This window comes from Corvus cornix, chromosome 5 (assembly GCF_000738735.6).
Source record: "Corvus cornix cornix isolate S_Up_H32 chromosome 5, ASM73873v5, whole genome shotgun sequence".
In the NCBI taxonomy this organism is placed as follows: Eukaryota; Metazoa; Chordata; class Aves; order Passeriformes; family Corvidae; genus Corvus; species Corvus cornix.
The window spans coordinates 32,507,392-32,524,068 of record NC_046335.1 but is presented as its reverse complement, the minus strand read 5'-3'; the positions used below and the strand labels follow the sequence as shown (position 1 = coordinate 32,524,068).

The 16,677-nt window shown below is 42.8% G+C and overlaps 1 protein-coding gene across 1 annotated transcript; it reads right to left on the bottom strand.

Annotated features, from left to right (window-relative positions):
- Window positions 1-256: 256 nt before the first annotated feature.
- THBS1 (thrombospondin 1) lies at window positions 257-16,167 on the bottom strand. Its single transcript, XM_039552213.1, has 22 exons — window positions 15,983-16,167; window positions 15,726-15,820; window positions 14,409-14,986; window positions 13,852-13,927; window positions 13,408-13,604; window positions 13,108-13,233; window positions 11,490-11,583; window positions 10,968-11,141; window positions 10,413-10,589; window positions 9,918-10,091; window positions 9,616-9,743; window positions 9,346-9,498; window positions 8,658-8,876; window positions 8,046-8,153; window positions 7,501-7,660; window positions 6,998-7,116; window positions 5,126-5,360; window positions 4,517-4,744; window positions 4,044-4,315; window positions 3,486-3,583; window positions 3,237-3,376; window positions 257-2,598 (listed from the first exon to the last, which is right to left on the bottom strand). Exons 1-22 carry the CDS (start codon window positions 16,159-16,161, stop codon window positions 2,591-2,593), a joined length of 3,738 nt encoding a protein of 1,245 aa, XP_039408147.1. The 5' UTR covers window positions 16,162-16,167; the 3' UTR covers window positions 257-2,590.
- Window positions 16,168-16,677: the final 510 nt, after the last annotated feature.

The window sequence follows — 16,677 nt, the reverse complement described above, 5'->3', positions numbered from 1 at the left end:
GCAGCACAGCTTAGGAGTCTTCGTGTGAAGCCTTCAGAACCAAATGCGCCAGCTGCCCGTGCTGTGTAACTGCAGCAGTGCCTTCAGGCGGACCAGCTGTTAATGTAGGGTAACAGCTCAGGTGCACCCCCTCAGTGTAGTTGTAATGTAAAAAGTACAGAGAAAATCTTGCACTGAAGCCAAATTTGACACAAATAACACATCAGTGATCCAGAGATGTATTACAAAACATTAATAAAACCAGAGCACAAAGGTATAAATATAAATGTCCTTGGTGGTTTATTGTTCTTTGTATGTAAGAAGCTTTATTGTACAACTTACAAAACTTTAGAATGGAAAAATGGTTAAAAATGTTTACAAAAAAAGCATGGTCTTAGAAAATTATGCTAGCAAAAACATCGGGAGGAGGGAAGCAAAAAAATCTTCAGTGTGCAAACTTTTTATAAAAATAGAAATACTAACTCTACAGGTAGCATTTCATGATAAATTATTTAAATAGCCTATCTACACAATTATGTGATTAACTATTACAATGGCAATGAGAAAAATAATTTATAAAAATATAAGCAATGGTATACAAGATGACAGGAAAAAATATAATACAACATTAGAAATTGTATTTGACTTTTTTTTTTCCCAATGCCATTTCCTTACCGGGAATACATTTTCTGCAAAGAAATTTTGACTATGTACAGCATTAACTTTTTAGTACTACAGTAGCTTTAAAGTTTGTTAGAGATTTGAACTCTGCTTACTCCAAAGGTTTTTCTCAGTCACACAACAATGAGGTAATATTTGTACGTAAAACTTTCACCATGTTCATTTCTTTTCGTTTTTTGAAAAGACAAGGCAATATTATAGGTATAAGGATGCTGCCCCTTCTGTTGGGGAAAACAGTCTTTTAATGTACATTGAGGCCTCTCCCTCTTTTGCAAGGAGCTCCTGAAATTGTCTAGTCTGTAATGAATTCCTTCTTTAGTAGCTGCACATCACTAGTTACAACACTCAGCGTGCAGTGGCCCAAAGAGCCCGTTAAATGGTTATTGAGGGCTGTCCTTGTGCCTCTCGCTGCAATCTCCTCAGGGCAGCTATCCTGGCTCTGGGTTAGGCCCACTGACCAGTGGTAAAGCATCACAGACATTTCCCAGCACTAGAGAACACTAAGATGGTGAATGGCATTCCCTCACCTCTAGTGCAATGGATGGGACAGAAACTGCTACCATCTAAAGACTTGAATTTTAGCACTGCAGAACAGTTGCCTGCCAGGCTACCAAGTGCCTTGCACAAAGAAAGGAAAAGCCAACATTGAGCTCAGACTGAGAAAAACAAACATCCCATTGTCCACACCCTCACTTTTCCTTGCGCCTCAAAGCCTTTATGGGAAAACTGCTCTTTGTAACAAATACATCACCACTACCTACCTGCTCCAGACAAGATTTTTTTTCTCAACTAAACCCTCTCTAGTTTCAGTATAGAACAGAGATAATAAATAATCTATATTTACAATCTTACAGTCATGAAGACTTGTAACAATGATTAGGTGGATAGTCTTGACGCATTTCTTGTTTTAATCAATAATCCCTCAGTCCTTATAACATCAAGAATAGGCAAAAATAAATATTTTACAATTTTATCTACAGGCCCCTTTTCCTCCCCTCTAAAGAAGCGAGGGGTTTAAAACATCTATGGCATGTAGAAAAGGAATGTTTTCATTACATTATTTTTGTGCCTCTTTAACCATAAAAAGTGAAGCATGTGCTGGTCTCCTGAAGGACCAGCTGAGATGGTGGTGCTTTCTGGCACCATAGCTGAAAGAACACATTTAAAGATAAGCAAGACCTGCATCTAAATCAGGAAAAAACAGAATCTAATTGTAAATCCCAGTTCTCCCAAAGCTGGTGTGATCCAGTGTACCAGTTTTTATCCTCTTTCCCGCCTCCCATGACAGAAATCAGTTTTAGGATATCTGTTTTGTCCTGTATACAGCAGCTGATCTAGCTTACCACAAACAGAGTAAGGCTATGTTTTCATCTGAAAGGTATGACATAGAAAACAATAATTTCTCCAAGTTAAATGGATGTAAACCAAAGTAGCACAGCCTTCCTTAAAAAAAATTCTCTACCCCATTAAGAAAAAAGAAAGACCTAGAGTTCCCCCTCCCACCCAAACCCCTTTTCCCCACACAAGGTCTTCAGTTTAAGTAGTCCACAGCACATCCAAAGATGTTCTTTTTACAAAATGCTACTCCATGGGACCTCCAGTTAGAGAGGCAGTGACACTGCACTGTGATAAACAGCAAACAAATATCTTTCCTACTGAAAGAAGAGTGCTTGTTCAGTGACAACAATTCTCATTTGCAAAACATGTTTGTTTCCTTCCACTTCAGCAGAGGTCAGATACCAAGTATGTTCTCACTTTCATTCTCTCAAAAGCATTCTCTTGAGGCAGGTCATGTGTTTTGAGTCCACACTTACGCAGAAAGAAGAAAGGAAGGAATAATATAATGGTCCCAGGATTTGTAAGGCTAAATGTTTCAGAAGGTGCAATTACCAGCATTTTTAAATTGTCTCTGAATCCAACAACCTTGTGATTATGGATCTGTGAAAAAAGAAAAGATATATTTAAATATTTCTGTGTATTATGCATGATTATGTCCAAGTCATTAATGCCTAGGGACATTTGTAAAGAAAACTGAAAGTGTACTTTCATTTAGGTACTTCCTTAAGCTAGACTTCAGAATCTAATCTATGTAACCATTACATAACGAAGTCACAATTTCAGAAGACTAGGACAGCTGGAACTACTTGTACATGCTTACCTCCACTGAACTTCAAGACTGCAATATATGGACAACCTTCTACTTTGCTTACTTTTAAGCAAATCAGTTTTTTACTTACTAAAGTCAGTATTTTGCATTTCTGCCTTAGATTTTGTCAGATGTTTTCATTCATTCTAGTCAGCACTTTAAAGGAGATTCAAGATGTATTTAATTTCTGGAACTCAATGGATTCCTGATACTTTGAAATAACACAATAGAAATATACTTAGATTTTATACATTTAAATTTTTGACTGTGAAGAATTTATTGAGAAGGTGTCCTGTTTCTGCCTGCAGAACTTGTTTGAGACTGAACCATGAAAGATCACAGCCAAACTTTCCCTCTTGGCTCTTACATCTGGAGCTTTCTTGAACCAATTCACTTACATAGGATCTCTTAAATGCAATGTCATCCTTACCTCTGCATTCATATTTAAGGTCTGAGAAGAACACCATTTCTTGAGAGAAGACAAATAATCCTAGCCGACCACCAGCATAGGTTTTATCATAGATTGGTCCTGAGTCTGCCATGATTTTCTTCCCTTCATACATTACAACCCTACAAGAGACAACAGCTCAGCCATCTTTGACAAGGTCCTATGAGGTTAATCTTCACAGACATCCATTTTCCCTGTGACATTTACTTCAGATAGAAGGATGATGCTCACCTGATGTAGCCAGTCTTTGGTCTATGGCTAAGTCGCCATCTGTATGCAGTGAAGTCTTTCCAGCCTATGTGACGAGGATCATGCCACAAAGTTCTCACCTACAACAGAATATTTTTTTATTAACCAAAGGCCAGAGATAACACAGCAGGTATTTTGACATGAAGGTGCCTTACTTTTAAAGGCTGCAAGTAAGTAATTAGGCTCTGTAATAGGATCTTTTGAAATCAACTGCATTTAAATTTACTTTTAAAAATGTAAATTGGAAGCTACAGCACAGTTACAGAAACAATTGATTCACTACTGCTGGAAAGCCTGTCTGCAGCAAGCAATCCTGTTAATTGTTTACAGTATTTTGCATGATTAGGAAAAATTACAGTTATTGGTCTTTGCCAAGAAGCCTACATGATCAGCATGTGTGAGCCCCCTCTAAGTGTCTAAGTTGCTGGAAGAACAGCCTGCCTTACTCAGAAGAGTATGTTATTACACTGGAGTACTCATGTTATCATGTTAAGAGTACTTCAGCATATAGTAAGCACTCTTCTGTGTGGCCACTCTTACCTGGCCAGGAGTGTTTCCTGTGTGCCACAGAGCATTACGAAGGTGTTCTCCTGGACCAGTGGTGGAATTCACAACTTTGATGGAGAGACCTGAATATCCTTGAGCTTTGGTTGGTGTGGAGTCCCAGTAAGACTGGGTGATCTGCTTCCACATGACAACATAGAAACGACTGCTAGATTGGTAGCCAAATACAAAGCCAGCATAATCATCATCCCTTTCTGTATTGATAAAGAAGGTACCACTGAAGTCCACGGCATTGAATTCATCAAAACCTATGGGGAGATTAAAGGATAAAGTTTTAGGTGCTACATTTTTGCAATTCTTAAAAAACTCCTTAATATTTTCTCAGGTTCTCTTCCTCTTCCCCACCCCAACTAAAAAAAACAACCAAGCAACCCCCTGCCCCTCCCTCCCAACAAACAAAAAACTCAAACAACCCCAAACAACAGTGCCTATTAAATTTTTCCCCTTACCGACTGCAAGGCCAGGGTCACAGTTGACTGTCTGAACCAGTTCTTTACCCTGGTGACGAACAACCCAGTTTGGATCATTTTGGGATGTTCCCTTGGGATCCAGGGGAATCATCTGAAATCTTCGGAAATCAGTCTCACTAATTTCCACATTTTCAGGGCAGATATCATCAATGTCTGGCACACTGTCTTGGTCAAAATCATCTTTGCAAGCATCTCCACGTCCATCACCTGTAGAATAAAAAGTAATTTTACCATTATGTCACCACCATTGTTTGCTTCTGAGCCTTACAGCTTGAGAGTTGAAGTCTGAATTGCAGATCTCTGACTGCCCAGGTACTTGGCAGACACATGACAGAAGCCACAACAGCTACTGTATAAATGCCCCTTCACTCCAGCCTGATAGTGACTTAGGAGAAAGTTGGATATGTGGTCATTTTTACATCAGTCTTTACCCTGAGAAGCACTGTAACAACATTCAGTTTTTTTCTGGTAAAGACATTCGGGTTTTTTGTTACTTAGTTTTGTCCAACATTAAATAGTGTGAAAAAAAATAGCATAAAACTATTGGAAGATACTCTTAAAATGTTATTATGATACTGGCTATCTTACCATCAGAATCAGCTTGATCTGGGTTGGCAACCAATCTGCAGTTATCTTTGTCATCAGGGATACCATCATTGTCATCATCATGGTCACAGGCATCACCTTTTCCATCCTTATCATGGTCAGCTTGATTGGCATTGGGCACATAGGGGCAGTTATCAAGGTTATTTTGATGGCCATCTTCATCTATGTCCTGGTTGTTGTCACACTGATCACCTATGCGATCAGAATCACTGTCTTCCTATCAGAGGAGAAAAATATAACATTTTAAAAAGCCACCCAAAGAAGGCTAAGATAGGAGTCTCTGAAATAGGAGTCTTAATATGTAGAATTAATTGGGATTTCTGCTTGCTTTATCAAGAACTAAGATGGATATAGTGAGTGGATTAACACACACTTAAAACTGCCTGTGCTAACTGGTTTTATGCTACTTTAGTCTTGTTGTGGTTTCAGTTTGAATCCACAGCATCAGAAAGCAGTGTGATCATCAGCTATCTTGTGCCTTTGCCACATGCCTCTTCTGTCACTAATCTACCATATTGGAAACAGGGTACTTTATGTCCTACCTTCCCTGGCAGCAAGGGGGTTTCAAGGGCCAAATCAGGGTTGGACTACTCTGTACCTATCAGTAGAGACTAACATTAAAACAGTCTACCAACTCTTGGTGTTACAGCTTCTATACCACAGCATAACTTTCTCTATCATAAAAGCCTCTAATGCTCTTCATGCCCCTTGATTCATCAGTCAAGACAATGGTTCCCATAGTGGTCACAGACTGCATTAACTAACTAGGGCACTTGCTGATCACAGATTTTAGCCAGTCATTTGCTTAATCAGCTGCTGAACTAAGACAAACAATCCCATCATCCCTGAGACTGCCTCATGTTGAGTCTGGTGGTCTTGTTAACACAGGTGGATGACCCTGGTGCAGACACAAGGCATACCATACACTGTTGGATTAGCTACTAACTCTGGTAACTTGAAATCTAGTATCTCCACTTCTAGAACTTGATTGGGATAGTGTTTGGAAAGCCATTAGAGTCTTATATTAAGATTTCAAAGTCATAAGAGAAAGATCTTCCTGAAAGGAGCTGCCTCAAAGAATCTTCAGGTGATTCCCTCCCTCAAGTGGGGAAATAGTAAAGCAAGTGACAATGACTAAGAAATTTTGTATTATCTGTTTAAACCCTTCAAGTAACACTGCTTTTAGGCTACATGGCCACACTACACTACACTACATTCCACTGATTTGCAACAGCTTTTCTAACCCTTCAAACATTCCAGATATGTCCCTGAAGCTATTAAACTTACAGTCTTTTAACTGACAGGATGTCACAGGCTTTATCTACTTCTGCCTTCGATTTTTGAATCAGTAAGTTGTCTGAGAGTCTGGATCCCCCTAGATTTTTATGCAGATGAATTTTAGAAGTGTCAGAATATGCCTTTTTCTTAGGGAAAAGCAACTTGTGCTGCCTTCCACTTACTGGAAGTTATCTTCTGAAATGCAGTTGGCTTCAAGCTTAGGGACAAAGTTTAAAGAATGACTTTGTGTTGTTCCACTACCCAGATTTTACACAATATTCCCAAAGGATTTAATATTCTCACTGTGAGGATCACCACAACTGACAAACCTAAGAAATGTTTAGGAAACAAGTAGTCTCACAGATCTTCACTACAGCTACTTTTCAGAAAATACCTACCAGCTGTTCAAACTCTGAGAGCATGTTATTGGATAAAGGCACCATTTGGGAAAGCAGTAAGAATGATTTGTGACAAGTCAAATTTCAGGTGTAACTTGTTCAAATATTTTCTACAACACACAACATACTACATTTTTTAGCCCACCAGTCCTCTACTTACACAATTCAAATCCCTCACCTGGTCAGGGTTGTGTTCCAGTGGACAGTTATCACACTGATCTCCAACACCATCCAAGTCTGTATCCCTCTGGTCTACATTGTAGACATATTGGCAGTTGTCCCTTTCATTAAGCACCCCTGTAAAAGTTCATGAATGAAAGTCAGACATCTAAATTCTGCAAAGGACTGGATAAAGCCACCACACACTTCTTGATACATTTTTTAAAGCATTTTGAGCAGCATTTAAAAGCCTTGAATGATGACTCATCAACAGCTCTGCCACACACTTCTGCTCCTACTGCCTTGTGAGAGTGGAGCTAGAGCTGAACTGTGGCAAAGTGTATATATTCCAAAGGGAATTTCCATTAGCCCTAACTGTTCCTTCAGTAACCTTCACGTCCTGAAACCACCACAAGAGAACTTCTGTGTGTTCAGGGATGAAATTTTGGTACGAAATCAGAATTACATTGGATTAATGGCTGATTAGAAGACCATATAAAGGAATGATTAGAGGCCACCTACCATCTCCATCAATATCTATTGCACATGCATCTCCTTCTCCATTGTTGTCAGTGTCAGTTTGATCAGGGTTGTGATTGTAGGGACAGTTGTCGCAGCGGTCACCAACATCATCCCTGTCGTAGTCATACTGCTGTGGGTTGTAGATGAATGGACAGTTGTCCTGCAAAAGCAAGAAAAGTCAAGTTTTAAAAAGAGTCAAATTAAAGCTCTAACAAGATTCTGCTTGTGCTTGTACTGCTATATGAAAGAAGAAATGAAAGGTGGGGAAATAGTTAAAACTCAAATGCTACTATCTCAAAACACCCTGTTGCTGGCATGAGTGTATGAATGGCTGATTGAAAAAGGAAAACTCACTTCCCAAGTTTAAACAGCTGCAGAAGGTTTGTCTGCATAGTTATGCATATCTAAGGTTTCCAGGATAGCTGTCAGTGCCAGCAATTTCCTATGGTCCTCTTTTAAGATTAAGGTTAGAAGCTAGACCCCAGCTTTAGGAAGGGGAATGGGAAAGCCACATACTCAAAGGCTAATCTTTTCTGTTTTCTTACCCGGTCATCAGGAATGCCATCATCATCATCATCATTGTCACAGGCATCACCAATCCCATCCTTATCATAGTCTTCCTGCCCTGAGTTAGGCAGATTAGGGCAGTTATCCTAGAAAGGAGGAAGTACACAGAGGTGTTCAGTTCTGGTATGATTACAATATGGATTTGAGCAGGTAAAATCTAATCATTAGGCAAAATCATAACACCTCAACCAGGCAGGAGTTGCCTTACTGTAATTCTCTCCATTTAATCTAGTGATTACAGTAATAAGTCTTAGAAAGCCACAGTTAAATAATTTTTAAAATAAAGGCTGGTTTGCTTTTGAGAATCTTACCCTGCTTTTTTTCCCCTGGAGACAGCTATCTGTCAGAGCAAAGCTGATACAGGTATGGCCTAAACTAGAATCTTCCCAGAACATCTACAATGATCTGGCTTAATTTTTTCCCATATCACAGGAATATATAAAGCAATACAGCAACAGCAAGATCCTCCTAGCAATGCCTTGACAAGAGTATCCCTAAACCTCCTCTATCTCTAGAAGGTTATTTGCAGAGAGAATATTTTAATAGCTTAGGCTGTTATAATGGTAGATGGTAAAAGAGGATAAACTTACTTTTTTACAGTGGTAAGTGGCATTGGCAACACAAACCAGGTTCTCATTTGGCCATCCATCTAAGTCTGTGTCTTCTCCACAGATTATACCATTGCCAGCATAGCCTGGTTTACATTCACAGCGATACATGGGGTCACTGAAGTGGCCAAGGTAATTGCATTTGGCATTCTTGTTGCAGTCATGTGTTCCATCTGTGCATGGGTTACGTGGCTTGCAGACCTAGAAGACCACACAGAAATTAAACCCACTGAAAACATTTTTTTATCCCTCACTTTTCCCCCAGAGATTCAAAAAATCCTAATCAATCAGGAAAAAAAGAAGCTTCATACATGGCTTTCTTCCAGTCCTCAACTCCAGTACCAGTCTTTGCACTAATTATTTTTCTTGTTCAAACCTTCTATATTATCAAATGGAACCAAGCACTAAGATATCGCTGAGGCACATACTGTTGTATCATTAGTGAATACTGATTTACTCCTAAAATTATGTGTAAACTCTGAATCCTCCATGGCTGATATTTAAAACTCATTTTGATCTCCAAAAGAAATTGGTTAATGCTTCTTCTCACAGAAGATGGTGTTTTATTAAATGCTCCAAGTCCTTTTTGCCTAAAACACATAGGTGTTTTCTGTTTTTTAGAAACTTTGTGAGATTTCGTAACCCAGGACAATTCTCAAATTGACAATACCTGTTTGTTACTCATGGCATCCTCAACACTGCGGCCAAAGGGCTGTGTTCCAGTGAAACGTGGTGGACAAGGCAGACAGTTGTACCCAGGTTCAGTATTCTCACACCTGTGCACTCCATTGAAGACAAAGCAGGCATCAGGAACCTCTTTGCACTGAAAGAAGTGTTTGAGATAAAGGAGAACAACAGTTAGCATTATAAAACAGTGATTCCATTCTCCCTTCCTGTTTTCTTTCATTCCCTTTCAAGGAGCAAACTATAGTCTTCTTACCTCATCAATATCTTGGCAGTGAATACCATCACCATGGTAGCCAGCAGGACAGGCACCACACTTCCAGGAACCATCAGGGGCGCTGGTACATGTAGCCCCCGCAAAGCAGGGATTAGACAGACACCCATCTGTGAAACAAGTGAGAAAGTGTTACGATAAAGGATGCTTACCATGCTGCTACAGTACTGTATTTGGCTGATATCATGGTTTAAAATTCTAGCCCTTGAGGTTTACAGACTTTACATTGGTATTTTCAAGATTGTCAACAACCTTCAGATGTTTATGGGAAAATGGATGCTCACCAATCGGACAGTCCTGTTTGTTGCAGACCTGAGTCCCTCTAGCTTCACCTACACAAGTCTTCCCACCATACTGAGGCTCGGGATTATTGCAGAGACGGCTACGTTTCTGAAGTCCTCCTCCACATGTCACTGTGCAAGCATCCCATGGAGACCATGGTCCCCAATTGCCATTAACTAAAGGGAGAAGAAGTTGGAAGACATGTATAGCTTTAAATTCAGTGCTACAACAAGTTTCTACCTGACTAAGGACTATTACTTTTGTAGTGAGAGCACTTGGGGCATTGTTCTGACATAAATCACAGAATTAATGGACTCGATTAAAGAGGCATAAAGAAGAGGCATAAAAATAGTTTCATCTGAAACTAACTTGTGAGGTTTTACGTAGCCCACCTCTAAGTTTAAAGAGAGAATACTACTAGAACAAGTTTATTTAGTAACTACTCAGGAAGTTCACCATTATTTACCAACTACTAGTTACCACCACGACACACTTACTTGGGCAAGGATCTTTCTGACAGGCTTTGTTTTCTCTTGCTTCACCCTCACAAGGTTTGCCATTCAGCTGTGGTACTGGAGAGTTGCAGAGACGAATTCTAGTGATGATGCCCGTGCCACAAGTGACAGAACATGATGACCATGGGGACCAGTGACTCCAGCCACCATCCTGTTTAACTACAAGAGAGATTTCTGTTATTCATAGTTTCTGAAGACTTCAGCTGTACAGCACCTAGGACATAGCCAGTACCAGGACTGTACCAAAGACTCCATGTGTAATGGATAGCCTCCTCACTGTCACAGATCAAGTTTTGCAACTAGAGAGATTTCATACTTAAACTGGCATCAAATTTTGTCCTGGGAGCAGTGCCCAAACATGCCTGTTTACTGCATTAACTCTCTGCTCCTCTCTACCTGATTAATACAAGTCCTTAAAAAGCTAGAAGCCATGGATCCATGCCAGTGACAGAGCTACATGGTAATCTTTGCTTTCAACATTTAGCCAATAAATGCAGCCTCTGTTTTACTACCAGCATGACCAGATTAAGTACTTACATCTCTTATCACACTCTTGAAGGTGGCAAGTCCGAGTCTGTACAGAGGAGCCTTCACAGCGGTTATTGAGACTGTCACAGGAACGCCCTCTCTGCTGAATCCCGTTACCACAGGTCACAGAACATGAGGTCCACTCAGACCAAGGAGACCATCCATCATCTGCATAGTCGCTAGCTGCAGAGGGATACAGTTCTGAGTAAGACTCCAGGTACATGCTTTTCCATAGCTTTTCTCCCACCCCTCTCAGTGAAAAGGACACAACTGTCCTCAGAGGCCACATGCATCTTCCTTTCTTGTATGAGATAAAGGCCATGAACTCAAACACGTCAGTATATTGCATATTGTAGAAAATATTTGAACATGTATCATGTAAGTGATTAGCCTCAAAGAGGCATCAGATTAACCTTACTTCAGTAGTGCAAGGTTTCCCTTGGATATCCAGTTCTGGTATATTGCAGAGCAGCATGTGTCTAGTTAGATGTGGCCAACTGCTATAGAACTGTGAAAATATTCAGTACTTACGCCAGCACCGAGGGCAGCACTCGCCATCAGGCACGGTGGCATTGGAACAAGGCATGAGAGGACAGGACACTTTCCGGCATATGGTGGCAGAGTTCTATAAAGAGTTGTGAGAATTACAGTTACCAAGTGGAATATAAACAATATCTGGAGTCTGGGTAAATAATAGAGACCTTTTCTGCAGAACTTTAAGATTCAATAGCATATCTAAAGCAGAGACCCTTGTATTTAGAGCGAATACAACCCAAGGGGTAGTCACAGGTATTTTCAGTCAAACTTCATCTTGTTTCCATTCTCACCCATTACTTTTTAGTCAAAGGCAGAAATATTTTGGTTCTGGTGAAGTTTTATCAAGAGTAGCTAGCAGATGCTGGCTAGAGTAAATGACTATTATGTGATACTCAAAAGTATAAGGTCAGATTTCAAAGAAATGAAACAATGAGAAGTCAACTTTCTTTTCAGTTAATATGGATTTAAGATGATTATATGGTAAAGATAAAATGAGTTTAGTGGACTCTACTCAAGAGCCATGAAATCTACAACTTATACTTAGAGGTTTTTGATCTGTAAGCCAAACAGGCAGGGTAAGAACACCCACCTCCAATCTCAATAAGATCTAAAGGGCAGTCTGTAGTTTTGCTTCTTGAAGGTAGCAGCTTGGTCAGAAGAATGCTCTCATGATTACTATTTTAATCTCACCAAGCAAATTACTAGATTAAGGCAATTACAGCTAACACTGAGTAAGAAGGATGGTAGGAATGAGGCGAATGCAGAAGTCAAAGTATCATTTGCTGAGTACAAGACAAAAGATGTAGAGAGCTAAAGAAGCAGATGCAGAATTTGAGTTGCCTTGTATTGCACATACAGAAATACTCAGCTTTTAGTTTCTAGAGAGTGGCATGCTTAGAGTTAACCCACTCTTTGGTAGATTGGTACTGCAAAATGCTTTTGCTAAAGTATCCTTAAATGGAACAAGCAAATAGTTTAAAGAAACCCTGAAACTGTATGTTTTGTGTATATTTACAACAGGCAGCAGAAGTGAAACACAAAACATAAGTATCTTGCCAGGTGATCCAGGGATTTAAACAGCTAAACTGAAATCCGAAAGGGATTGCTGTTCCATATAATCTGTAAAAGCTAACAGGACACACCTACAAGCATTTCCTAGGGAAAGAAGAACACCACAAGTTTAAGAGCCTCTACTGAGTACCAGAATGTCTTCTCCTACTAGGTCAGCAGGAGGTTCAGTGAGGACAGAAGGTCGATCTAGCAAAGCTGATAGTACTATATGTTTGTTCTATTGATGCTGAGTTTTAGTTTACTGATGGACTTATGTAAAGAATACAGGCATTCCCCAAATTAAGGAACTACAAGTGTTAATAGGTATATCACAGTGATGTTTCGTATAATTTTCTAGAATACAGCTGTTGAGACAAGGTATGGAAGCTGCCCACATACCAGAGATCTAGTAGAATGAAATAAACTGAGTAACTCTATGGCTTCTCTAGTATGCCCAGTTCTGTGTATGATTCAATCTAACAAACAATGCTGTTTAGAAATATCTGTTAATTCCAACTTATGAATTTATATTCGGGTGATTTGTGAATGTGAGGAATCTTACCTGGCAAGTACATTCAGTGCAGCTGTCAATAGTCCACTCCTCTTTATTTTTGTGCAAGATTCCATTATGAATGCATGCCCCAGGAGTGATCTGGACTACTTTGGCAATGATTTCATTTTCTTCAGTCTTGGGGGTGAGAAGCAAAAAGAAGATATTTACAATCTAATACGGAAATACCCTTTTCCACAAAAGTCAAAGTGAATTTATTGCTGTTTACACAAGCTCTCAAAACTCAGGTTATAATTAATTCACTAAGTGCTAGCTAATGAAAGGTACCACGAAGTTATAACCAACACTCACCACTTTGCGAACTCTGTCTTGAAGTGTTGTGACCATGGACCGCAGCCCTTGCAGTTCCACAAACATATTTGTTAGTTCATCACAGGAAAATCCACAGACTGCTTGGATGTCCTTTGTTTTATGGCCAATGTAGTTAGTGCGGATAGCTGGGCTGGAACCATTGATGGGGTTGTCCAAAGTAATGATTGCACTAGTGGCTAAGAGAAATAACCAGACATAAAGTAAATGCATTTTATACCACATGCATTAATCATTCCAGGCTAACACCTGCTAAACAGCTGCCACCCAATTCATTAGGGTGCCTGCAGAAATATAATCTTATTTCTTATGCAATGTGGATTTACATGTCAGCATACTTCTGACTTCTGTTTCAACTTGTCTTTCTAACGTAATGAGAAATCTTATTTTTAATAGGTCATTGGATGCAGAAGATTGTAAACTTACAGCTGGAGCAGCCTTTGTTCCGCAGGATAGTTTCCAGAGTTGTTCCAAAGACAAACCGCACATTCTGCAGCAGACCCTGTGGACAGAGGAAGAATTACAGCTACTTGCAGCAACTACAACAGAAAGAACCACTTGCATGGAGAGACTGAAGGTCATGTAAGATATTACAGAGTAATTTCATGACAGACAGACGGGAAAGTGAAACACATTGCTCTATTCTCCTTAATAAAATAAGAGCCCCGCTTCCTAACAGTCTTATCCTTGAGCATAAGGACTTGGCAGCTCTCCAGGCAGGAAGGAAAAAACCCATGGATTTCTGAACCTCATATAAGAAGCTGAGCAATGAAGCTGCAACTACCTGTCTGGAAGCTTCAGTGCCTTCTTACTGCTGCAGAAAGTACCATCCCTGAAAATCTAATGCTTTACCCTTCAAACTCCATTAGTAAAGTTTAGTAGATTTAGAGGTTTTTGTCACTCTTTAGGCTTGTTGAGTAGCTAATGCACATTCAAAGCAGATGACTGACAATTCTAGGCAAAAACATAAGTGAAAGTCTTACCTGGAAGTTGTCATTGACTCCCCCTTTGGCAATACGGAGCCTGGCACTGCTGGCCAGGTCCCTAGTGAAGATGTTCTGGATGGGGATGTCCAGTTCAGCATTCTCCATTTTCTCACACCCCACATAGAGCTGAGCTCGGTCCTCCTGCACAAACAGGGTGATATTCTTCCAGTGTCCTGTAGCTAGCAAGACATCCTCTACTGACACTAACTGCTGCTTGCCATCACCAGAAAGGCTCAGGTCCAGGGAGCCTGCCTTGCCATTTGACACTAGACTGAAGACATGACCAGAGCCATCTTTCTGTTCCACGGAGAGCAGTGTGCCTCTGCTTTTCTTGGCTTGCCGAAGAGTGGCCAGGAGAATGAAGCCCTTCTCAGCATGGATGGCATCTAATAAGTCTTGGAACTTTGAGTCAGGGACAGCAGGGATGCGACTGGCATCTTCAATGCGGTAAGCAGGGCTGGAGGATTCTGGTCCCTTCACCAGGTACACCCCGGGGGCCCGGCGCCCAGCTCCCTTCCGCATGAAGCCAATGAGTTCAAAGAGATCGAAGACACTGTTATCATCACTCCTGGACTCTGCAGAGAGACATCAGGACAAGCATCATGAGAAAAGGACAAGAAGAGGCTGAGTAGGTGCTTATCTCCCAGGATTGCTTAACATTTTGGTTCCTGGTGCACATCGTGCGAGGCACAGTGCCTCGCATCAGGGCACAGACAGTAGCTCCGATGGTGTGGCAGTCCCACCAGGAGCTGCTGTGCAGCAGTACATGTGCATTCTTGTACAGGAGCCAGTCGGCACAGGAGTGCCAGGTACCCGCTGACACACAAAGGTAGCAGCCATTCTGGCACCTCATTACACTCTAGCAGCGCAGAAATAGACAGCAAAGCCCAGACTGCAATATTCCTATGCTAGGACATGGCAAAGTGAGTTTGCTTAATCCAACTGAGTGACAGCAGCACAGTACCAGCTTCTCTATGACACCAAGATGGCAGCCTACTACACCATTCCTTCTTCAGTCAGTTCCTACATCATGTTCCTCCTTTCCTCTGCTCAGTGCAGAGGTAGACAAGCTACACACTCAAGTGCTGGAGACTCTGCACTCCTGTTTCTGAAGGTTACACAAATTCCACACCGGAGAAAAGTTTCCTGTTCCCACCTAGCTGATGCTCAGGTTAAAACGTTTTTGTTCATTGAAAGCTTTGGAGCTCTTTACCACCGAGCACATCTTCATCTGCCTACACAGGCACCAAAGTGTTTTATTTTTGTTCCCCCCTTCCTTGATTGCCCCGGGTATCAGCACAGAGCTGGTCTTACCTGCAGTGCGCTTGGTCTCTGAGCCGCCGAGCACGAGGAGAAGGAGGCAGAGAGCAGTCGCCGGTCCCATGGCAAAGGTCTGTCTCTGAATCAGTCTGGGGACACATACGAGGAAGGTCACCGCGCTGCCGTCGCACCCACGACCGGCGCCAGCGAGACTCCCGCAGGCAGGGAGGCTGCGCAGCGGGACGGCGCAGGTGTCCCCGGCCGCCCTCGGACGGGACAGCGAGCGCAGCGGAAGCCGCTTCAGCACTTACCTGCGGGAAGAGCGATCCGGGCGGTCAGCGCCGGCCTCCGGGTACCGGCGACCAATATCCACGGGCGGTCCCGACTGTCCCGGCGCGGAAAGGCGAGCAGCTGGAGGCAGCTGTGGCGGCGCTGCCGGGACACTGCGGGCGCCGGCCGCCGCGCGCGGCTTTAAAGGGATGGCTCGCATTCCTGGGCGCACGGCGGGCCAATCGGCGGCGGCGGGGCAGGAAGCGGGAGGCGGGAGCCGGGTGGCTCCGGGGCCAGGGACAACTTTCCGCAGGGGCCGGGGGGCGGGGGCGGGCGCGCCCCGCGGGCCGGGGGAGCGGGCGGACGCGGAGCCGCTCCCGCCCGGCCGTGCCGCCAGGGGGCGCTGGGCCCTCGGGGCCTCCCGCCCGCGCCGCGGCCCCGCGCGCCGCTCGGCTCCCATCGCCTTCCCCGCCGGCAGCGGGAGCCGCGGCGAGGCCGCCGGGGGCCCTCGCTCCCCGAGCCGGCCGTGAACCCCGCCTGGCACCCGCTCCCGCCTGTCCCGCCGCCCGCTCGGCGTCCCGGCCCTGCCCTCCGGCCCGGGACTCCCGGCCGCGCACACCGGCGCGGGGCGGGGGCGCTGGGGGGCTCGTCCCGCCGCCGGCAGCTGGCGGGGCTCTGGAGGAGAGGTGCGCCCAGACGCCAGTGCCTCAGTGTGTCCTGAAGCGCTTAATTAACC